The 25256-nt window shown below is 38.7% G+C and overlaps 1 protein-coding gene across 1 annotated transcript in view; it reads left to right on the top strand.

The window, feature by feature from the left end:
• antxr1a (ANTXR cell adhesion molecule 1a) overlaps positions 1-25256 on the top strand; it is a 71423-nt gene that overhangs the window by 21919 nt on the left and 24248 nt on the right. The window contains exons 7-15 of the mRNA XM_084389394.1: positions 147-215; positions 368-448; positions 3103-3163; positions 4262-4360; positions 11134-11203; positions 11332-11410; positions 12883-12978; positions 20679-20720; positions 22818-22913. Of these exons, the coding sequence (XP_084245520.1) occupies positions 147-215; positions 368-448; positions 3103-3163; positions 4262-4360; positions 11134-11203; positions 11332-11410; positions 12883-12978; positions 20679-20720; positions 22818-22913 (693 nt within the window). The remainder of the gene's footprint in view (positions 1-146; positions 216-367; positions 449-3102; positions 3164-4261; positions 4361-11133; positions 11204-11331; positions 11411-12882; positions 12979-20678; positions 20721-22817; positions 22914-25256) is intronic.

Raw genomic sequence — 25256 nt, forward strand, 5'->3', positions numbered from 1 at the left:
TATTCAGCATCTCTAATGATTAGAATTACCCAGTGTCCTCTTCATTGATGTTCAGCCAGTGCCAAAAGCATGAGCTCTGGATAAGGCAGTTTATGGCTAATAGATTACAGGTGTCTGAAGTGTTTCTGCTCTTGTGTTTCCCTTAGGCCAATCGCTCTCGCAGCCTGGGTGCCACTGTGTACTGCGTAGGGGTTAAAGATTTCAATGAGACTCAGGTGTGTGTGTGTGCTGTGCACAAAAATAGGTCTTGGCACTTATGCCATTTAAGTGTTTACAAGGTTTCTGTAAATGATGCTTGGGTGTTTTTGAATTTGCACTTGTTTAAGTAAATACTGTATTTTGTAATTTATTTGTACACTTTTCATAGCTGGCCAAGATTGCTGACAGCAAAGATCATGTCTTCCCAGTAAATGACGGCTTTGAAGCTCTACAAGGTGTCATTGATTCGGTGAGTTTTTATGTATGTGCTTTAATACAGTAAATTGTATTCTTCATGAAATATTTAAGTAATGTGAGAAAAGTCACACTGTATTTTTTTTATGATTATAGAAAATAAAAACTATTATTATGATAAAATATAGCCTTTTAAATAACATCTTTGTTTCCATCCATTTAAAGCTGCAGTCCGTAACTTTTGGTGCTCTAGCAGTTCATAAACAGAACTGCATTTGCCTTGTGGAAGAACACTGTAGCCGGAGCTCCTTCTCTGTGTTTATGTCTATGACGAGTCACGCAGGTACTGGGATACTCCACAGTGGTTTGACCCGTACCAGTCTAAAATAGTCAGAATATAAACACTTATTATAGGTGTACCGTAGTGATTCAGGATAAGACAAAAACACAGTTTAGTTTAGATTCATGAGGTACTCGCTTATTATATACATTTTGTACATTTTGAACACAAAAAAGTCATGGACTGCAGCTTTAACTTGATTTTATTATTTGTCAGAATTTCAGCTTTAAAAAAAAATCCAGCATTAATATAATTCAAAGTGGTTCAAAAATGACTAAGATATATATATATATATATATATCTTATATATTTCATATATTATTTATAGTCATTTTATTTAAACAATTAAATGTAAGTTTTTTTTTTTTATTAATGCACTTTCTATGAATTACTTTTTGCCGAATTCAATCAATACTAATTGGACCAGTGATTTGGGGGCCCCCTCCCACCACGCGGAGTCACCTGTGCTTGACGATTATTGACACAAATGTCGCGCTATAATGTTACATTATAAAGTAATACAATGAGGTTATGTATTAATACAAAATAAATACGTTAAATAAAAAAGTTTTAACTTTTTCTTTACTCTTTTATTAACTCTTTGAAACTTCTGAAAACAAACTGTCACAAAACCTATTAAATAAATTATTTGCAAAATATCCTCCAACGTTTTGCAACACTTTGCAGTTTGAATGATGTCTTGTATGAACATGACGGAGTATGAACATGACGGAGTATGTTTTTATGTTTCCACTGTTCGATCGCGCCCACGCCACATACACACACACACACACACACACACACAACATATTCCAGCATTGCAATCTTGACATCGCAGCCTGTTCATTATAGCCGTAATAAAATATAATAATAAAATAGTCAACCTAACATATACATAATTACACTGCTCTGTTTAAATAGTCAGTAGTACAATTCGTACCATTCAGCGTAAGCACCGCTCCACTGTGATGTTTCCAAGCTCATTTTTGCGCATGTGAAGAGGATGATTTTTTCCGTCGATATTGGAACGTGAGAGAAGTACAAAGAAGCCTATAATAAATAATAGTTTACCATCCAAATACATCGCGAATGTTGAAACATTTTGATTCTAATGAGAGAGTTACGTGAGCCCAACGCCGCTTTCGCTTTAAATGATTTCGTTTTGGCTTGTTAGGGCCCGAGCACCGATGGTGAGAGGACCCTATTGTTTTTTATAGTTTTTTTTTTTTTTTTTTTTATGCTGGTTGAAAGTCTCTTCACATCCTGATAGCAATCACTAAGTTAATCATTGCATTCAGTCAGAACCCGTCTCTCGTGACTCTTTTGTTCATGTGTTTTGAAGGAGGCATGGCTTTGTAGACGTTCTGAAGGGATGGTGGGATCTTGTACTTTCAAAGCTAACTCGCTGTTGCTAGCCTTTCGGAAAATTACCTACCTTATCTTTCATGGCCATCACTGGAGAAAGATGCTTTTCAGATGATTTAGTTACAGCATTTACCAGCAGGGGCTAACAGGGCCATGCCAACAAGCCAATCCTTGACCCCTTGGATAAAATTACCATAAGAAACAGCCTCTTGATGAAAAAAACAACAAAAGAAATAAAGAAAAACCAAAGAATAACAAACAAGAATAATCATTGAGTCCCGTCTGAAGATGACGGATTGTCTACAGTATCCGAATTGTAACAAAGACCTGCCATGCCCTGCCTGGACCGCTTTGATCCCACGGTCCGCTGGAGTCTGCCCAAACACGATCAAAGACATGTCCTTTCTTTTTGCAATGAAAGCTAATGATTTATATTTCTTAAGCTCTGAAGGTGGAAGAAAAGAGTAGATATTTGGGTAAAGACTCGTCTCGCCCATGCAGAGGTTGTCTGTTTCATGAGCTGAGACTGGGGTCAGTCCAGCTGGCCTCCATCTGCTCTCAATTAGCTGCATGCTGAAATCTCTTGGCTGCGGCTCAGGAGAAGAGTGTCGTAAATCAGCAGGGACCTTGGGATCTGAAGGCATACTTCCATAGATGACAGAGGAAGGCGGCAGTCATGTAGATCAAAACAATCTCGCCACACATAGGTGCTGGTATGGCTGATGAAGGCTATTTCCAGGACGAGAGGAAAGAGACGGAGAAAGCAGATGTACATTTCAAAACACAAACGCCACATGAGGATTGTCCTGTTGAGGCACTCGCAGGAGAGGTGTTCCTTCATTTGATTGGTGGACCCTTCAAGATAAAATAAACTTATTCTGAAAAAAAGTGGAAGGTCTTTTCTACTGACTGTTTGTTTTATGAATTTAAGGGAATGGAATTGAGTTAGTTTGACTAGGTCAGATAACCCTTGTTTACCTGCTAAATATCTTTGTACCCACCAGATCTTGAAGAAATCATGCATTGAGATTCTTGCTGCAGAACCTTCCAGTATATGTGCTGGAGGTGAGTACAATTCTGTTCTGCTCAATAGACAAAATGTTTTTTGCAACAGTAACGAACAATCCTCCAGACTAGTAGGTTTGATTTAGTTTCATCAAAAGCCTAGAAGTGAGGTTGTTTGTGTTTTTAACATCTAACAAAAAATTACACACCTCACATAATTACACACCTTTGACAAAGTGGATTTATATACTTTATTTTAATAGTCCAACATTATACTTACTATAAGTAACTTTGGAACTACGTCAACTAACTCTCTTTAGACTATTAGTAGACTGTCTGCTTAATATCTGCTAAAACTTTACTTTGCTGCTCCCCAACAGACAGTCTACTGACTTTGCAAGTACTTACATAACACCATTTTCATCTAAAAACTGAAAACTTTTTATGCACTTTTTAATTACACAACAGTTTCAATTTGTGAAAGTCATATTGCATGTTCAGTTTTATTGGTGCGTAGTGTTTTTGTACAAGGTGACATCGCCAACTACTGGCCTGGCAGCAGAATACAGCAATTTAAGTGGTTTTCCCGGAACCTGTGAATGGGGATCGTTTTAACAACAATGTCGTCCATATGCGAAAAGCGCAAAGGAAAGCCTTCCATTTTTACTACATCTTTATCAAGTAAACGTACACTTTACTAATACTCTAAATGAGAGTTAGTTGACATGTAGTTGAAAAGTTACTTATCATCAGAATGTCTGATGGGGAGCATCAAAAGAAAGTCGAATGTCTGATAAATTGTAAACCATTACTTAAATATGCTCATAAGGAGGCTGAAAAGGCACTTAAATTCAATTAAAAACAAAATGTAATAATATTTAAATGCATAATATTTAGTAGTAAGAACAAAGAATTTCCCCATACAGATTTAGCAACAACAGACCTTTTTTGCTTGTGAAATTTTGCTAATGTGACCACACCTTAAAGCAAAATATTGATGATGTTATCATATACAGTATTATGCTTTGCACCATAACATTTCTTCCTCCTTTAGAAAATAAATCTTAAAATAAAAATTGTATTGATGGCTCTGATAAGTGCTTTTCAAAATTTGCTACATGATTTAACATTGTTATATGTTACCTTCCTGTTTTAAAGAGGCATTCCAAGTTGTTGTTAGAGGAAATGGATTTCTTCATGCTAGAAATGTGGACAAGGTTCTTTGCAGCTTCCGAATAAATGACACCCTTACCAGAAGTAAGTACAAATAAAATTCTAGCAATTATTTAATTACCCTCACATTGTTTTAAACCTGTATGCTGTTATTTTTTTCCATATAAGTACAGTTCATAGTGACCATAGACTGTCAATCTACTAAAATACACCAAATAAGCACCGTGAAGTGTACCATAGTGCCTCATAGTGTAAAAAATGTGACTTGTGTGCTTAAGTCTTATGCAGGCATGCATTAGCTTTGTGCGGTGAACAGACCTGAAACAGACCTTCTGAAGCTCTCAAATAAAATGTGCACTTCGGGTTGCACGTCAATAATTTCAAATGTTATTGGTTTTCGATGGTCTTGTAACTTGTGGCATATTTGAGTAGAGAGTTGTTGATGAAGACTAAGATTAGGGATTTAAGTTTCAGTCTGTTCCTCACTTTGGTAGTTTTGGACTTTGAACTGGAAAAAAATGTTTTGTTTTCCACAGAAAAAAGAAAGTCATACAGGTATGTAACGACGTGATTTTTCATTTTTGGATGAACTGTCCCTTTAAGCCCACAATGCTGAATCGGTTGCTTGGTTACAAGATGTATTACAAAGATCATGTATGCTGAACACATCACTGGCTAGAAAAAGTCTACTTAAAAGGGGGTTAAATGTTATGTGGGATGACAGCAGTCTTATATAAGACATTTCCGTGACTTCCTTGCGTAATTACCATATGGTTGGAATGATTTGAGTCAGAATCTATAAACCCCTTCTGATTAGCTATCATTTTTCCACCGAATGTCCCAGCAGACTCGTTTTCATAGAAACCCTGGAACGACCGACCATGCCAAGACAAATGCCAGTCCCATTTGTTTTTTTGCTAATAGCAGTTTTTAAAGGCTACATTAGGAGTTTTACAGGATGGATTCCTGCCAAATGAAGGAGATATAAGAAAGATTCACTGCCACACAAGAGGCTAAGTTTGCAAAGCCCGTCAGGCAAATGTCAGCTCAACCCCTTGCAGTTTTTACTGTAGGTCTCGTCTTCAAACAGGATATGCATCCTTTCCTGTACACTATAGTGTTGCAGAGCTTGGCGGATGAGCCATAGGCACGATGAAATTAACTCTTCGCGCCGGCATTTTTGAAAAAAGTTGCCAGTCAGCGCCAGCATTTTTGATGAATTTCTCAAAAGTTTCCCCCCTGAATATTTTGTTGTATGAATATCTGGACATGCAATATATCAAAAGAAAGAACATACCCTCTGCTTTTACTCTAGCTTCATGCTTTCTTTTTTATCAACACTTGAATGAGGGTAAGATTCATAAAAAAAGCAACGTTTAGAGCAAAAAGCTGAGAAAATCACGTTTTTGTCAAAGACTACATCTGGATGGGATTCAGAACGATGATCAAAACACAGATGGAGTGGATCGAGTCCTCACAGTCCTGTAGCTCATTCTGGGTCGACATTTCGTTTTGAATTATATGCTGTTTAATGTTGATGATCACATCATTTTATATATACATATGCTTACATATGCTATTGCTTGTTTCTGTTTCTTCTTCACATGTCTTTTGATCCAGAGGGCCCTATCATACACCCGGCGCAATGCAGCACCAAGCGTGACGCAAGTGTGTTTTGCTAGTTTCAGTCCGACGCAGTTATCATTTTCACATCATGCGCCACGTTGTTTAAATGGCAAATGCATTTGCGCCCATTTGTGCGCCCATGGGCTGCTGGTCTGAAAACGAGGTGTGTTCGGGCACATTGTTGGCGCGTTGCTATTTTGAGGCAACAGAAACCTGGTCTAAAGTCAATGGTGCAATTTCTTTAATATTTAAAGAGCGCGTTAGTAATGTGCGCCTATAGGCGGGTCCACAACGTGCGTACACTCTGCTTATTACACACACAGGGACGCAGCAACACACATACATGCCAAATATTAAAAATAAAAGGATTACAATGTAAAAGATTAATATTGTGTACATAAAGATCCGGCTTGTCCCATAGATGGTCTGCTTGAGCTTTGAACTCTGAACTCGCGCACAAGCGCTCTGGAGAAGCGTTCAGTCTTTCCGCTTGCAAATTCCGCCATGTAAATAGCGAATCCGCCATGGCGCGAGCGCAACTGTCTTTTAAAGGGAATGGGAGATGAGACTCTGATTGGTCTATTGCACGTTACGTCCAAAACACACCCAATACTCGTTAAGAGAATAGGGACAACCCTTTTAGACCATGTGCCGCGCGCTGACCATTTTTCCCGTCGTTATACTAGCAATAGTGGATTCAGACACACCCTAAGTGCACTTGCGCCCTGCGCTTTAGACCATGCGTTTAGATCATTAAAATAGGGCCCAGAGATTCAGTACTTTTTTCAGAAGATGCCTAATAGCGCCCCCTACCGTATAACAGAGAAAACACGGAAAGCCAGAAAATTCCGGTGAGGAAAGAGTTAAACTAGTACACTAGCAGAACTATATGGCAGTGAATCTCAATAGATTTTTTCTTCAAGGATTTTCGCATGGATTTGTACGATTTGTATCATATGATTTTTAGAAAAAGCAACCTCCCCTAACCCCACCCCTAAACATTACCGTCACTGGGGTCTAAGCGGATTGTTAAAAAATTATGAATGTGATCATACGAATTAGCCACCAAATCGGCAAAGTGTAAAATAGTTTCAAAATGCCATGAGACTGTGTTGGTGGCACCATATTTTACACTCTCAGAACAGACCTGTGACACATCTTGGTGTCACCACTTGAGAATCTTTACAATAAGCTTTGCCTTTACAAAAACAAAGAGATGTTTTCTGCCAATGTTCACATTTGTCCCATCAATTAATTACTAAGGCAGTTATGCAAAAGATGTGCAAGCATTGTATATTGAACAAAATCTGCTGTTAATTGCCTGGCAACTTTCCTTTTGAAGTTAAACTATTGAAGTGCAAGTGATTCAAATGTTGGCATTTCAAATGCTGCGATTGTGTAATGGTATTAAGCCTTCAGGGAGTGTCTTATTTGATCCAAACAATCGTAATTTCATTAAAATTGGCATTGGATGTGAGATCAAAGCCCAGTCATCTGCTTGCAATCCTATTTTACAGTATCAGTAATAGCTACCAGCTTTGGTGCTTCACTTCTTGCCTATCTTTGCTTTGATTAAAGCTGGACATTTCAAACTAGCACCATGCTAATTGTTTGTGTCCGATAAAGACCAGAACATCCGGTTGATGAGTGTAGCTGTGTGATGGAAGTAATAAAATAAAAATAAAAAAACATTCAGCAAACCCATCCACTTTCCCATCCTAAAGGCACATTTTCAGACCTGCAACAAATTTACTCTGACTTTGCGGAGGCCTGCTGTTTATTTACTCTTGACCACTGTAAACACTAGAGAGAATATCCTGTCAATGAATAATAATGTCCATCATGCACAACCTGTTCCACTTACTTTGAGCCCAAGGCTGATTGCAGGCTGTCGGAAAAGAACCCTGTGTGGTTACAGCGTGTTTAGCTTCTGACTTTCAGTCGGAATATGTACTGTAGGTCTTTAAGTTGCCCAATTTGCATAATATGTCTCATTCTAATTAGAATAGAAGATTAGTATTAATGCATAAAATTGTAGTACTTCTTAAATAGTATGATATAGGTATTTTAACTAGAGTGGTATGTATCTCTGAACCCCCTCACCCAAGTGTTTGTCAATGTTGGTATCTGTTGTTGTTGCATCTCCACTCCAGTAGTCTTTTGTTGTTGTTCTGTCTTATGCGTCTCTTTTATGGCTGTGAAATGGGCCAAGACAGTGTTGCCACCTTCTGGACAAATGAACTAGTGCAAAAAAAATTAAGGTGCATGTGTCGAGCTGAGCATATAGACTATGCATGGTTATAAAAAAATGTTTTATGTGTGTCTACCGTACACATGTACTATGAAGATGTTGATGAAATTTACACAACGTCCACCCTAGCGCACGCATAAAAACCGAAGTATACTCTACTCAGCAGTTTATTCTGGCCATCTAAGAGACTTTCTTACCAACATTTAAAGCCACCAACCACAATAGACAAAACACAGGATCACAGACTGTGATGATGCATTTCCAGTTATTAACATTGTAAATCTTATTTCATTTTTAAAATATGTAATGGGCATTTTTAACACTGTTGCTTGTGTTGTATTAGCTTGGCATTAAATTACAGAAACCTGATTAAGGGCCGGTTCACACAGGTTGAACTTCTTTTAACTTGAACGCTGCATTTTCCGAATGCCATGTCATGCACCAGACGCTGCAAAAGACGTGAGACACGAGTGCAATGGTTAAAGATGTCCGTCTAGCACGTTTACATTGGAAAACAATGGAAAAGTATCGCAATGGAATGGAAAAAATGTGTTTCGTGTGAACAGCCCCTTACACTGCTGTGTTTCGAAAAGCACCCACACACTACAAGATAATCGGCTCCAATTCTACCCTTCCGACAGTCCTAGGTAAAGTCCCGATTATCTTGATGGTTCTACAGATTATCTTATCCGATTTTCCTGTGGTGTGAGGTGTGTTAAAGCCCAGGACACACCAAGATGCTGTCAAAGAACTAGCAGCGTCGAAAGCTGACTTTGTTGTCGCCTCTCATCGACATGCTGAATCGGCCCAATAACCCAAACGGCGTCTGACATGAGCCAACAGTGAAAGTGACATGTGAAGGCCAAGTATGGTAACTCATAGTCGGAATTTGTCCTCTGCATGCAACCCATCCAAGTTAGTGCACACACATTAGGAGTAGTGAGTAGTGTGTCCCAGCCTTAAGAGTAATTGAATCTGCTCGGGGCCGCACCGATCTCAAATCAGAAATCTTGCTGTGTGGGGGGGAACCCCAAGGACAAACGCCCATGCACACTGTACTTTGTCACGTGGAACAAAACGATACCCAATCAGAAAGCGAGCTAACGGAAGCGTAACACGACTTCATGCAAACCTTTTTTTCCACCCCACATTTTCTGAAAAAAGCAGTCCAAACACTATTATCGCCACTTATTCTTGTCCGTCGTCCGCCATGTTTGTTTAAAAGATTTTCCATGTTTACAGTCGGGACTCTGATTGTTTGTGAATGGAATCTGTGAGTGTGTGGTGTCTTGTTCAGATTGCAGCACGACACAGACTATAGGAACAAAAATGTTAAATGTATGATTTTTTTATCCTCTATGGTCTCACTCTTTCGATAATCTTATAAGATTTTGAAAATCTTTTAGTGTCTTAAGACAACAGCTGAGAGAGTCACAGCAAATTTGACATCTTTCTCTCTTCTAACCAATGTAATCAATCTCTCAATATTCTCAATAACTCTAAAATGTGAAAAGGGTCCATTAATTTTTTTATTTTTTTATGTGCCATTTAGCAGTGAATAAATCTTAATTAGCTGAAATCACATAAATAGAACAGTGTGGGAAAAAGTGAACAGATGCACAAGAAATGAACGGAAATGTATGTGAACAATTAGGATGGACTTTATAGGAGTTACAGGCCAGTTCACTAAATTTCCGGTCAATGCTGCTCATACATCCATTTTTATGCACCGAAATCTGAACATCTTTTGAAGATTTGATACCACTTACTTTGCAAACTTGGCAAATCCAGAAACGGCTTCTTCTTCAAAGGTTTTTGCTTGTGTGTAGCATGAAACTGACGGTCAATGAACGGACTGGGGGAGGTTTGCGGGTGTCTAGTGTAGCTGTCCTTGACTTGCATTTCCTTTCTTTAACCTCAAGAAAATTCTCAAGCAATTAGATATTTGCGGAATAAGCACATGAGCTGTTGAATTCACCCCTTAGGCTTGAGCCCAGTGAAGGCCATTTCCCTCTCTAAAGGCTCAGATGCAATTTGGTACCAACAATAATTCTTATTGATTTATCACGCAAGTGGAAACCATGTGCACATGTCTTTACTTAGTAGTAAAACATGACTTTCCCTCATGTGCTTTGGGTAAACAGCCCATTAAAGCACTCTGCCAGAATTCGGATTCTTTGGGATTTGAGCCAACCGCCTACACCAACAAACAGCTTCCTACAGGATAAAGGGAAAAGCAGTAGTGCCATATTTGTCTCTTGCTTTGGCTGTGTCAGGTGCTAACGCACCAATCGATCTCCTGTCCATTTGATTTCTTCCAGTGCAGCAATGGCAAGAGACAATCACAAAGTTGCAATTATAAGAATGTTCTTTTATATCTTCAATCATTCATTGTTTTTGGCCTCCGCTGGCTTCTCAGTTGGAGGCCTTTGACAGTCAGAGGCTCTGGAGCTCTGATCCCATTTCTCCTGTTTTGTAATCCGTGGCCCACTTCCACTCTTCCATTCGGATACTTTAGGGTCACTAGTCTGCATTTCTGTCAGGACTCGTTAAATATGATTGACAAATAGCATACAGTTAGGATTGGCGGTATAGGTCTGTTCTGCAGCCTAGCATGGAGAAGAGCAGGGAGAAGAGCAATAACCCCTCTTAGGCGAAACAGAACAAACCCAACATGAATGTATTACAGATAGCCATAATTCAAGATTTTAAAGTACAACATAATTCGAGAATTTATTCTGATTCAAGGGGAATCAGAATGCCAAAACCTGACTGACGACAGGAGGAGCTTGGGATGGAGGAGGGTAATTAGCTCCTGAGAAACGCAATAGCTGATGTTAATACTGAAGGAGCTTATATATGTATACAGTGATAGGCGTCGTTTTCCTATAGGTAGATGTGTATCAGCTGAGAATCATGCAAGCTTGACTAACGTGACCTGCCTGAACTGACGCTACTCTAAATTTTTCTTTTTTATTAGTGGTGAAGCCATTGATAGTGGAGGACACGTATCTACTGTGCCCAGCTCCTGTTCTTCGAGAGGAGGGAACGTAAGTGTCCCAGATACACCTTTTTGCATTCTTTCTAGTTGCAGAATTTTAACTTTGGCTTCACTCATGACGGAACGTAATATACTGTTTTCAAAAGACTTAAGTAATTATTTCCATGTGAATTGCAGGGCAGCCTCCCTTTACGTTAGCATGAACGAAGGCCTGAGTTTTATCTCTAGTTCTGTTACTATCACCACTGTAAGCTGTGTAAGTATTATTCTAAATGATCTTTATTTATTTTTTGTGTTTTTATGTTTGACAACCAATGTTGGTACAGCTGCACTAACTGTTGAAAGGTTTGTAGCCATTTAAAAAAATTTTGAAAGAAGAGTCTTATGGTCAACAAGGCTGCATTTATTTAATAGAAATTAAAGTAAAAACAGTAATATTGTGAAATATTATTACAGTTTAAAATTTTATTTTAAAATATAATTTATTTATTTGATGCCAAGCTTAATTTCCAGCATCATTACTCCAGTCGCAGTGTCACATGATTATTCAGAAATCATTCTAATTTGCTGATTTGCTGCTCAAGAAACATTTCGGATTATTGTTATTTGAAAATGGTGCAAAAGTTTTTTGGTTTTTTTTGGTTACATTATATTTTAAGGTGTCCATAGAGTGTAATTATACATTTAAGTACTGAGTAATATTAATTAACTATATGTACTTACTATATGGTTAGGAATAGGGGTTGGTTTAGTGTTAGCTGCATGTAATTATGCATAATTTATAGTTATTAATACAGTAACTATATGTAATGTGTAACAAGGACACTGTAAAATAAAGTTTAGAGAACAGCATTTATTTGAAATAGTTATGTAACATTATAAATGTCTTCATCGTCATTTTTTGCGCCCTTGTTGCATAAAAGTAGCACTTTCTTAAAAACAAAAAAAATCTGACTTTTGATCGGTATTGTACCTTTAAACTGTAGCTTGCCCAGTGTAGAAAAGTAGCTAACTACATCAAAACTAGGCTATGTTAAAGGGACAATATCTTTTAAAATATAACTTTCAGATTATATAAAACAGTTTAGGAAAGTGTATTTTACATAAAATGTCAATGTGACATTAAAAAGTGATTCTAATCAAACTGTACTGATACACGTTGGAAGAAGTTTTAGTTGTTTTAGTTACTCCGCACCACTGGTAATCACAATGGATTCTCTAGCTAACAGTCATTATTGCAGCATTTTAGCTTTTGAAAATGCAGCCAGATTGCTCAGTAAAATATGTGTAAAAGGAAAATAACAGGGTCCAACTACAGTCTGCAGGCTGGGAACTTTTGTGCAAACAAAGGAAAAAAGAAAATTCATTAAAAGGATTGCTGGAATGTCTGATGCCTGTAAAGTGGTGCCAGTCAAAGCTCTTAAGAAGTGTAAGAATACGTTTCCCACCAGCCAGAGAGGCAATGGGTTATGAGATCTCCCAGTGAGATCACTTGTAACGTGGTTCAATCCCCTCGTTTATTAACCATCTCTGTCGTCATGCATCATCTGTTATTTTCACAGCTAGCACCCTTATATGGAGCCATTGTTTGAACTGGAGGTTGAAGGACTGACTTCATCGTTTTGTTTCATTGCATTTTCCAAATGTTTTTCTGCATGTCATTTGGATCTGATGTGATAACAAAAAACGGTCCCAGTCAGAGTGGTGTTCATCTGCTCCTCCCTGCAGTCTGATGGTACGATCCTGGCCATAGCGCTACTGATAGTGATGCTACTGCTGATTCTGGCTCTCCTGTGGTGGTTCTGGCCTCTCTGCTGCACTGTGGTGAGTCCTCTGCGTGAAACAGCTCAACTTCTGTGCTAGTTTACTCAGATAGAAGTTCTGCTACAAATTAGGACTTACACCCACATCTGCATCTGCAGAATTACACAGAAAACTCATGAAAACTTAAATGGATGAATGTGCATGTGCTCAAGTCCGCAGGGGAAGTTTGAAGGAGTATAACGTAAGAGAGAACCCATGATGGAATCAAACATCTGGAAATAAAAAATGGAGAAAGTATTCCTCAGATGCCATGTTCGTTATTTACAGAGATGATCTCAATAATAATCTCGAAATGATTAACTAGCAGAATTATTACTCTAAAACCTGCCTGGCGTCATTAAAGACAGTTCTATATTGTTGAACCAAAAGAATTTCGACTAGCTTGCTAATTTCTCCAATGATGTATAATTCTATGGTAGTTAATCAGTTGTTGTATAGGAAATGCACCCCTGGTCTCATGGGACGTGACTACACACATCTCTGCTAAATCTGAGAAAGGTTACACAGTCTCAAATCAGAAATAATAAGCTATTCATCAACTTGTTTTCCCCATCAGTTTTATTCACATTCCTCTCCCTTTGTTTGCTCAGTTACTAAATATTTTGAGTAATTTGTTATTAATAAACAATAATCAGCTAGCAATAGGGGGCCGTTCACATAGAATGCATTTTTGCATTTAATGTGAGATGCAGGACAGTGGAATGAAAAAAAAATAGCAAATTTTTTTTTATTCTAGGTTCTTTTAACTTGAACGTCATGTTTTTTTAGGATGCTGTGTCATGCGCAAGAGACGGTGCAAAAGATGCGATATGTGAGTGTACTCATCCATCTAGCAAGTTTACATAGAAAAACAATGAAAAGTAGCATATTGGACTGCTATTCTGTGAACAGGACTAAGTGTTTAGTACTAAGAGTTTAGTACCTAATAAGATTTTAGTATTCTCAATTGTGTCTTTTACCATATTTACAACCATTTCTTAGATTCTCACAGATTTCCCCCCACAATCTGTGGGGGGAAAAAAGCAGATTCTGTATGGGCCAATTTATTGGTTGGAAAACAATATAATTTTTTTTTAAATCTCATTATTTTGCACATAAGTGCACAGCCATGGTTATTATGTTATGAGGTGACTGAGAATGAACCAATAACAATTTGAGAAGATTTGGTAATTTCATTAAATGTGGAGAGGACTAGTCATCTTTCAAAAATGAATATCTATTACAAAGATGAATTACACAGAAAGTTGCCCAATTATAGAAAACCACCCAATGCTTGGAACATACTGTATATGTCCCCCTATATGTCCAGATGATTTGCTTTCATTGGGGTAAACCCCTTATATGAAGCATACGAGATGCATGTGTTTGTTGAAGATTCATATTTGACAAACCTGTTGGATTCCTCTATTTCCAATAATTAAACAAATATAGAGAGATGACTTGAACAAAACACAATTACCTAAAGAGACATTTTAGATACCCTAGGCCTAGGGATGTATGGGCAAAGTTTGGTAGGGTTGTGGACAAAATACACCATTATTCTGAATTAGCTTTGGTTGTTGCCATCCTTCAGATTTGTTTGTTTTGACAATGTAATGAGCCTTTCTGTTGCTAACCTCAGTTCCAGTGGTGTCCAGGCACTATGTGCAGGTTGTGTTAGGTCCGTTTTCATGCCTTATTTGTTCTGTAATGACTTGTTAAGCCCTGACTGAGTATATTAGACCCACACAGGGTCAAGGCCACCTGGGATTTATGAACAGATTGGCCCGACAACTCTTGGATCTAATGTCACCTTTGAACTCTCAAGGTCAAATGTCAAAAGTGACTTTCCTCATTACGGTTCCAGCAGAGGTGCAGATGTGGAACCTTTTTTACAATGAAGAAAGTTTCAATATAAGAATTTAGAGAAAAAAATAAAAGTGTGAATTAGTGGGGTGGGTCAAAATGGTTGATTATGTGGCTAGACATCCAAAAACCAATCAGTGTTGATTAGTGAGATTTCTTTCTTATTGTGACCAGACCGAGATCAGAAGAGGCTTGAGTTTGAGTCAAGACAGAGTCCACATGCAACCAAGTCCATGTGCCAGCAATTGCTGGCGTTATCTTGATCTTGTCATGGAACCAGGAGCATGTGGACTCGGTCCTGACTCAGACTTGATGCTTTTCTGGTCTTGGCTTTTGACTCTGGTCTCAACCAAATGAGCTGGTCTCAACCACTGGGTAAAGCTGCTCTTCTACTAGTGTAACTGGTCCTATCACTCAGGGGTGTGTTTCCCGTACAGCGACGTAACTCGCTGCTTTACTACCATAGTACAAGCTAGTCACGACTGTTTCTCAAAACCGTATTGTCGCAAATTGGTCATTCAACGTTGGTTAATGATGTCACGCACCTGGTGGAGTAATAACTACTTTTAATGAATCTGTTAGTGATCGAATTAATGCTAGATGTTTTGCTATAAATTACGGACATGGCATCTGAGGACTATTTCTCAGTTATTTTACTTTATTTCCAGATTCAATCATAGGCTCGTCCTTACGTACTAGAGCATGTACGCATGTCTCATGTCTCTTGTCTCTTGACAAACTAATCGACATAAATTACATTTGTATGTATTCCAAATCAAAGATACAGATTGTACTGAATGTCAGCTTGCTTATTTTGCTCAAAATAAGGATTTATCAAGTCCAGATGTCATGCAAACAAGAAACTATGCTTCTAACCACAGGTGGAGAGCTGTCGTTCCAACCACACAACTTTGCAATGCTGTTTGTGGATGTTCGTTAAAACTATGGTTTCGGGAAACACAGACTCATTGAACTATGCTGATAACGACAGAACTTGCGACCATAGTTGGCTAACGATGCTTTTGGGAAACGCACCCCAGAGCGAGAATCAAACCAGCGTTAACTGGTATGGGAGGTGGGTGCACTAACAAGGTTGCAGCCTCTAATGTCAGTTGCTAGCGTGCCTCTTAAGTTTACCTGCACAGCTTTTACCAGCTGGCCTTCGTTGCACTCACACTGTTTACAACAGACGTGAGCGGTGCAAAGTAACAAAAAAACAACAACTAAAGAACCCATTATAGTAAGTGATGCTGTCAACACTGGGCAGAGCGCCATGCAACACGACAAATCCCCGACTGTATACTGATGCTCCATTATATTTCTGACATACTCAAAGCATTTGCAGTTCTTGTGATACAAAGGACAAATTAATTTGCAATGGTTGCTTTGTTGTGTCCAGCATAGACACAGTGTCACCCTCTTAAACCTCACTCCCATCCGTGTCACAGTGCCATTGCATCTGGTCAAAGGCAGACGCACTAACAATGGTGCTAAAAAGCTTACCTGTATACTAGTTGGCCTATTTGTACACTAGCACAAGCTGGTCAGAAGGTCATTGTTGCAGGTAAACTAGCTTGACCAATGTAGCCATAATGGTGACAAGTCAAAACCAGCATGAAAGTGCCCAAATTATACCTTATACTGGTCAATAAAATGGTTCTGACTGGTAATTTAAGATAATCAACAGCAGAACCTGCGATGGTCTTGGCCCGAGTTGTCAAATTCTGCTCCTTGAAGGCCACCTTTCTGCAGAGTTTAGCTCTAACCCTAATTAAACACACTTGAACCAGAAAATAAAGGTGTTGGCTTAATTAGAACCTTCCAGGCAGGTGTGTTGATATTCTGCAGGATAGCATCAGACACCCCTGGTCTAGGCAGGTTTTCCGTAGGGTACAATTTGACCTATAGATCTTACAGAGATTGAACATTTTCCACAGGACATTGTGCTTTCACTGCTTGAGAACCTAGCCTGGCCTTTTTCTTGATTTCTGAGGGACATATAATAATTCAGACTGTCAGTGAGATCCAACTGAGGAATATCAGAAGAACTAGACATGTCTGGAATTTGTCTGGAAAGTCACAACAGGAAAAGAGAACAAATGAGTCATTGCCATGTTAGAAAAGTGTGGAGCTCTGGAGTGAAGTTCATGGAAGGTTGAACCAGCTAAACCAACTAAAATCCTGCTCAGCCACAATCAGTTTCCATGGAGACCAACTGTTGGCTATCATGGACCAAATTAACATTAGCTTATTGCTATGTTTAAATAGCTTGGCTTTATTTATTAACACAAGTTCTTTTAGATTTTAAAAACCATGTGTGTTAGTCAAGTTCAAACCTGCTCGGCAAAATGCCTTATGAAATGAATATTTTTACAAGTCTTGACCAAAAAAATGGAAAAAGACTTGTCTGTCTGCCACCTGAAATCTCTCCGGGAACTTCCAGGGGGCACGGCTCTGTTTGGGAAATGTTATCCTGTGTTACCATGGGAAATAAAATTATAATTTGACCTTTGAAATAACAGGAATAGTGCCCATTCTCAATTGCATTAAGATCTATCGATTGCCAAGTAGCCTAATGCTAGCATTTTACTGGAGGTACAGAACTATATTTGCAATGCGACAAAACTGGAATGCCTCCTCTTTAATAAATAAAGCTGTTTTAACTGTAGGATAGCCAGTATATGAAACACACTCTATATGCCCATGCTGTGTTCAAGTCTTTCTGGGCAGTTTCAACAAACAAATAAACATTTTTCGAAAAAGTGAATTTGCATGTAATAAAATGAATGTGTTGGTTAATTTAGTCTTTTTTTTAATATCTCAACAAAGACAGGAAACTTTGTAGCAGTACAAAATGAAGAGTATATTTTACTTTATCTGTATTTAATCATTTTTGGGCAGATTTGTTGCACAAGCTTGTCTTAAACTACTGTAGCTAAATGAGCAGTATTAAAATAAGCTTCATCAGCAGAATATATGTGTATAAAACTAAATGGTACATCAACATTCATGACAACATTTTCAATAACAGTTTCCTTCTACCATTAATTCCTTAATTGACAGCCTATACCCTAACTCGGAAACTGGGGGCTTAAAAAAATGTTTCTCACTGGTAATTACAACTTTATGAACAATAAACAAGTCCAACAGAGGAGGGAAAGAGCGGGCTTAGGAGGTGGGCACAGGCACAAGGGACAAGCACAGGGGCCATGGTGGTGCAAACAATGGGAGGAACCAGGGCAGAGATCATGGTTGGAGAAAATAGGGTGGAATCCCTAGCAGGTACCCCAGGACTAAAGCCCAAGGCTGAGTTGAGGGAGTGAGGAGTTATGGTGGAGACTTGGCAGACGGAACCAGGTGGACTACCGACCAAGATGAAGCCGATGATGATGGAGACTCAGGCAGAAACAAAGAGTCCGGGCGACACTGAAGGTCCTGGAGACCCAGTCGAAGCCGGGGGGACGAGAAGCCAAGGCGAAGCCAGGGTGCCGTACACTGTAAAAAAAATTCTAACCTCCCTAACTCAAAATTTTCTAGTGACTGATAACATCTACATTTTTCAATTGGCCCAAGTGAAATTCTGTAAATTCCAATTGGCCCAAGTGAAAATCTGTAAATTAAATTTTATAATTTACAGAATTTCACTCGGGCCAATTGAAAAATTTAGATGTTATCAGTCACTAGAAAATTTTGAGTTAGGGAGGTTAGAATTTTTTTACAGTGTAGGACTGAGGCGGTGCTGGTGCACCCAAGGGCTCAGGTGGTGCCGGAGGGAAGACGGAGCCAAAGGGGTGGAGGGACGAATGGCAGCTGAAGGCCCGGAAGTCCATGGTGAAGGCAGAGTGACGAATGACCATGGTGAGGCCGTAAGGACGAGGAAGTCCGGTAGAGCCGTAGGGACGATGGTCCCTGGTGGAGCTGAGGGAGTGAGGAGCCACAATGGAGCCAACATGTCAACGGGCCGAGGTGGAGTGACAGGTACGGAGTTTCTAGGCGGAACAAACAGGTCGACAGTCCAAGGCTGAGCTGGCTAACTATCAGCCCAAGGCGGATCCACGAAGCACCGAGCTGGTAACATAGGAACAGCCGAAGGGCTGATGAGAGGCAGTGCAGGCAGGAGTTTCACAAACAGTTTTCCTGACTGAGTTCAGGTCATCCACACTTGCCTTAGCTAATGGGATGGTTCTCGACTCCCTCCCCTCATACTCCTCCAGTATTTCCTCAATGACGGACAATGTGATGGCAGGTGGCACAAAGTGCACAGTGTGGTCTGTAGTGTGTCGATCCTCCTCCATCTCACCCATGGTAAAGAGGGACCCACATAACAAAGCTTCCTGGAGGAAATACAAATACAGGCTGTCGTCGTCATAGTGGACAAGGTGGCATAAATCCAGGAAGGCCTGCGTGTTTCTCTCGAGGGTGCTGTCCCCCTGGGAGAGGAGGAGGATACGAACTGCCGCTAGATGGTCTGTCCTTCTGTCTACTATGGTTGCAAAATAAATATGAATGAACGGATCTAATAGCAGCAGTTTTAATTTTATCAAAGAACTCCGAGGACTAGAAACATGAACAGAACAACCATGTAAAAAGAGACGAGAACTGAAAGAAACACACACAACACTAAATCACAGAAAGAGACCACAAACACTCAATTAATCAAATAATTTCCCCTTCAGTCCAAAGAGAAAGCAAAGAGCTGGAATTATTACTACACTCTGGAATTTTTAATGTCTCTATCCTTGAAATGTTTTTAACATGATTCCCAGAATTCCAGATGAGTTTCAAAACAATACCAACATGTGCTCTTTTGCATGTGGATAAATACTAGATGTGTAGCAATATTAATATTAGTTTTCCAAAGATCTTCTTTTGGTTACTTGGTGCCTGACTTGGAATTCCACAATATTTTTTTTAACTGATGCTGTCTTAAACTTCAATTCATGTCTTTTAAATTATATATTGCATGTCACGTCATATAACCAAAGCTGTAAATAGTCGATCTTTTTTGTGTGTTTTCAGTTTTCCAATTAGCTGATAGCTTAGAATACACTAACCGGTTAGTCTGCTAACCTCATACTACACAAAGTTTTGCAAAAAGATAACAAGTAATGTCATAATGCAACAAGCTATTTAATTTTCAGAATTTTCAAACTTTTTTCTTTCCAGAATTTCTTGAGGTCTAAGGAGGGTAGGATTTTATTTATTACTAAATCAATATAACAGTATAATAACACAATTATTATAATTATATTATAAAACTATTATTATTACTATTATTATTATTATTATTAATTATAATGATCAGTGATCCGTACCCAGAGGAACATTCATTTGGGCTGGAAGACATAACTTTTTTTTTCACATGGCAGTACTGAATGGTCAGCTGAATTATGCATAAATAACGGATTATATGGTTGACTTTATATTCCTGGTGGTATTTTTGTACTGTATTGTTAAGATGTTGTTGTACAAGGGACTTCTGGACAAGTAAATAATCAGTTTTATTACTCTGAAAGACACGTACCTGGAAAAGCTTAATGTTGAGCTCTGCCTTTAAGCATTTAGATATGGGCTCCAGATTTTTAGGTCATTTAAACTTGCTTGTAAACACACTGAAAAAGAGGAGGGGAGGGGTGCAATTCCTTAGCCATGTGTTTTTGTGTAACCTGATTTTCTGGCACACATTGAACACATTACTTGGGTCCTTTGACTTGTCAGTGGAAGAAAAAAAAGGTTTTTGTTTTGTTTTTGTTTTTTACTTTGGAGAGCATGTGGTCTGACATGCCAGCATGAGTGGGCTCATGTGAGATTGTTTATCTTTTCATCCTCTGTCCTCTCTCTCTTTCTCTCTTTAGATTATCCATGAACCTCCACCACCAATAGTGGAAGATAGTACGGTAAGAACTTTTGTTTTATGGTTATTGCCACACAATTGTCACAATCTATTTAAGCAGCATCTTATTCTAAACTGGCTAGTTAGGTCATTTATTTCTTCCCTGCCAACAAAAAATAATACCAGAAGAAGCCAAAGCATCAAGGTTTGCCTTCCACAAAGCAGCACACAGAATGAAAGCTGGTCTGGAACAGAATATCAGTGGACCAGCATGAAGGAGATTTCCCCTTTCTGCTCAAAGCATAATCATGCCACCGCTCATGTACTCTGGTCGGGAACGCAATGAGCACAGTCAAGTGGTGTGATAAAAACACTGAAATTCTAGTGCTGTTGTACTAAATATCAGCACTTTATCATGGCATTCTGGAATACTTGATTCTGATTGGTCAATTATAGAACTGAGCAGTCAAGTATTTTTGTTTATTTACAAAAAAAAAAAAAGACAAAAGGGACCTTAGAATGGTCCTAATAGAAACTCTAATAGAAATTGCCTCAAAGGACCGTATATTTCAAACTTTAATATAATTTAATATACATTGTTAAATTTGAATATACTATATACGGTCAGCATAAAAAAATAAAAATAATGAAAATTTTGTCTGACCAACAAGGTCCCGATTAGTTGCAGTGTTCATGCCATGTAATTACGAGTTTTGTAAGGACATGAATGCTTTTTACAAGTCGGAATCTCGTAATTATGGTATTTCTGTCATAAAGACACAAAGAGCTGGAAAAGAGAGAACTTAAAACAGAGAAAGACAAGTACCTTGGATTGCAGATTACTATTAATACATTATTACTGAGAAAATGTGCCTGTAGGTTATCTGCAAGTAAGATGACAAGTATCCTGGTAAGTGGCTGTGTAATAAGTGGGATAACGCATAGCCAGCTGGTCATTATCGTTTAAATAAACTCAGACCAGACCGTGAAGTAAACGGAGGGGCGTTATATCACCCTAAACTGCAGAGTTTATGGTGTTTGTCTTATTTAACTCTTATTTTTCTTGGATTATATGATTAATCCCTAGGGGTCTCAATGTACAAATCCACACATGAAAATTGTGTATTAAGACCATAAAAAGAGTCTAATTTTGATGTTATTTTGTAACAATGTTATTTTGACAAACTCTTTCTGAAGGCCAGAATGATTCAGCTATTTAACAGGAACTTTGGGAGAGACTTTCGACTCTATAAAACTATCCAGATCTTTGTAGGCTGTTGTTTAACCATGCTGGCTCTGCTGTGCTAAAATAAATTAGTTCAGTCTGTCCTTATTAAAGACCTGTAATATGATAGCTTTTAATTTTTTTTTTTTTTTTAAATCTTTCATTAGTGATGTCACTTTTGTAAGACCGTAGGAATGTTAAATGTGGAATGGCTGTGGGTTGGGGAATTTTCCCCAAAGGTTTCTTTAAGTTACACTAAACTTTCAGGATATAAAATGTTATGGGGAATCAAGTGGGTGGTCGGAAATATGAAGGGAGGGGACGGCTGTTAAACTTTTTGATTAAGTATAGAGGCATTGATAAAAGATGGCTGTTCAAATCCCGCGGACTGATTGTTAAACAGGGTTCAATTTCTTCATAGCTGGAAAAATAAAGTCATAACTTGAGTGAGCCAAGTTGAACTTATTTTACTGGATCAGGAAGAGCTAGGGAGGGCGTAAGGCATTGCTCGTGCCTTTCTGAGAGGCAATAAATGAAAAAGTCATGTTTTAAAAGAGTGAGTCACACCTCATTTAGGAAAATGCTGTGACTACAAAAATATGTTCGTGGAACAAACAAAAAAATCTTTACAATAGTGTTTTTGTTTCATTCAAAACAAGATGTGTATATCAGTTCTCAATGTAGAGAGAACTGAGAACCAGATTTAGTATGAAACCTGTAAACCCCTACGTAATATTGTCTAGGTTGTGTTTTATTTTTACCTTGTGTAATTTTGTTCTTGGTTTTCGAAGATGAGGATTTTGGCATCTTCTTAATTTGGCTACCTTAGTAATTTGCACCAAAAAACAATTCTTTACCTGTTGTCCTTGACTAGAATAGCTTTGCAGTCTGCCGGTTGAGCTCTATTTTTGTTCATTGTCTCGTTTGCTGTGTAAGGATGATGAAGAGGATGGAACTCCGAAGAAGAAGTGGCCCACAGTTGACGCGTCCTACTATGGAGGAAGAGGAGTTGGTGGCATTAAAAGAATGGAGGTAAACAACTGTTTTATTACTCACTAGAGGACACCAGCCACTAAATGAGTGCACACTCAGTCATTTAACAGATGCTTTTCATCCAGATGAAGAGGGTCGTGTCTCTTGAGGAACCTAGGGTTAAGTATTTTTCTTAACGGTGATAGATTCTGTCTGTAAATCTCCAGTTGACAGTTTTCCTCTACTTGGAATGAAACCAATGTTGTTTACATTACTTGCCAAGAGACTTCACCACGTCATAATTGAAGTCAGCAATGCTGCCGAAAGTGAATATAAAAGCCTACAACTGTGGAGAAAAACAGGAAATACAGAAGGGAAAGTAAAATGTTTGTCAGATGCATTCACAAAAATAAGCTTGAAATAAACAATGTAGCCTACTATGCAAACCTCATTAACAACACCTTACAAATGCCATGATAAAAACAAGGGAAAACAGTTTAATCCAGCCTACTTTTAGGTGGTTTCTTGGTCTTAGCTGTCTGCTAAGACTGGTCTAGTTTGCTGGTTTTAGATGGGTTTTGGACACTGGAGCTAAACTTAATCATCTGAACACCAGCTTAACTGAGCTGGGAGACCAGCTAAACCACCTTAAGCCCGGGACACACCAAGCCGACGTCAAAGAACTAGCGTCGCCTCTCGTCAGCTGCGTCTCTGCAAAAAAACTGCCCTTGAACACACTGTTAACCAGCACGTGTTCTGCGCCTGCATGTAAGTAAATATCTGTCTATATCAGCAGGTATCAATAGTCTATTTTCATCATTCAAAAAGGGAAACCGAAACTAGGGGTGCAGATGTAAAAACCTTAAACAAAGAAGCGCTTGCTTACCATTTTGAATATCAATCAGGCTGATCACTTTCTTCATTCCAGTCGGCTCATGTTATAATGAAAATATCTGTGGATTTGAGTGCTCAGGTAAGATGACATAAAATTACATAAAAACTCGCTAGCTAAACAGCCAATCAGAGTTCTCTCTCTCAACGACGCCCCAACGCTGATTCAACATGCTGAATCAGCCCAAAAAAACTGGTGTGTCCCGACCAACAAATAGCTGTTTCAACAAATAGCTGCCGGTAAAGTATCAGAGTTAACAATCACAGCAGGACTTAAAGCTACACTGTGTAATTTTTTACGTTGATTCTTAGCAAAAAACACTTTGTTCTTTCAAAATTATATGTGCTCATTCATGTGTAATTACTTCCACCAACTAATCAAGTATTCTCGTAAGCGTATAATCTGCTATTCAGAATACATACGAGCGAGTCACTCGAATGGCGGCAGCCATGTTGCGCCTCCATCTTGAGAATACATTAGCCAAAGAGGGACATACCTGGAAATTCAAGCTTCGCCTTTCGCGCTTTTTCACTCAGTGGCGCCGTGACGAATGCAAGGGGGAGATTACTTGCGACTGCCGGCAGATTTGAAAGCCGGCCACCATAGGAGTTAAAACACCCTCGGAATGGGAGGGGTTAGAAACTAATATTCAGTTGGTAGTCATGTACAATTTCACTGCTAGATGGGAGAAAATCTTACACAGTGTAGCTTTAAATTGAGGACAACAAGCGTGTGTACATTATACAGCTCATCTGCTGATTGGAATCCTTCCTTCCGTCAAACATTCTCCCTAAATTACCAGCACTGCAGAGTATAGGCGATGTAAAGGAGCAGTAACCGATTTCTGGTTCGCTGTTGATATTTAAAATCACCAAAACAAATACGTCCCTAACCAAAAGGATCACCCCCCTATCTTGATGCCACAGGCAACGACTATGTTGAACCTGCTGTGCCTGCTGCTATGATGTCATCAATAATTGAAAGCAATCAGGGTTGGAGAGTAACTGAATCCATGCAACGGTGTTACGTAATCAGGATAAGAAAATGTGGTAACTGTTAAAAAAAAGAAAAAAGTAATCAGATTATAGTTACATTTTGTAAAAAATAAAAACATAAAATTGGGAATACTATCAGGATTACAATGGTTTCACTTAATAAATGAGTATTTTGACATAACGCTATATTGGCAGTAGTGATGAGTGGATTGCATCATATCCGTGGAGACAACAGATAATCCGGGTGGGCGGGCCAAGTAATAAAAAAATAACATTCCAATTAATTGCTGGTGGTTGAGAGATAAATCATCAATGTGTTGATTTTAAAAAAGACATGGAACTCTCATTTCACAGTAAAACACAATGTGACGACCGGGTGCAGATATCTAAATCAGAGATAATCATAGGTTCGAGTGGGCGGCGGGTGGATGATTTATATTAACAGTGAATACGGTTGATGTTAGAACTGATCCGCATATCTCTAATTAACAGCTGGTTCTGTTGCCAGTCATGACT

The sequence above is a fragment of the Rutilus rutilus genome, assembly GCF_951802725.1.
Source record: "Rutilus rutilus genome assembly, chromosome: 19".
NCBI classification, from domain to species: domain Eukaryota; kingdom Metazoa; phylum Chordata; class Actinopteri; order Cypriniformes; family Leuciscidae; genus Rutilus; species Rutilus rutilus.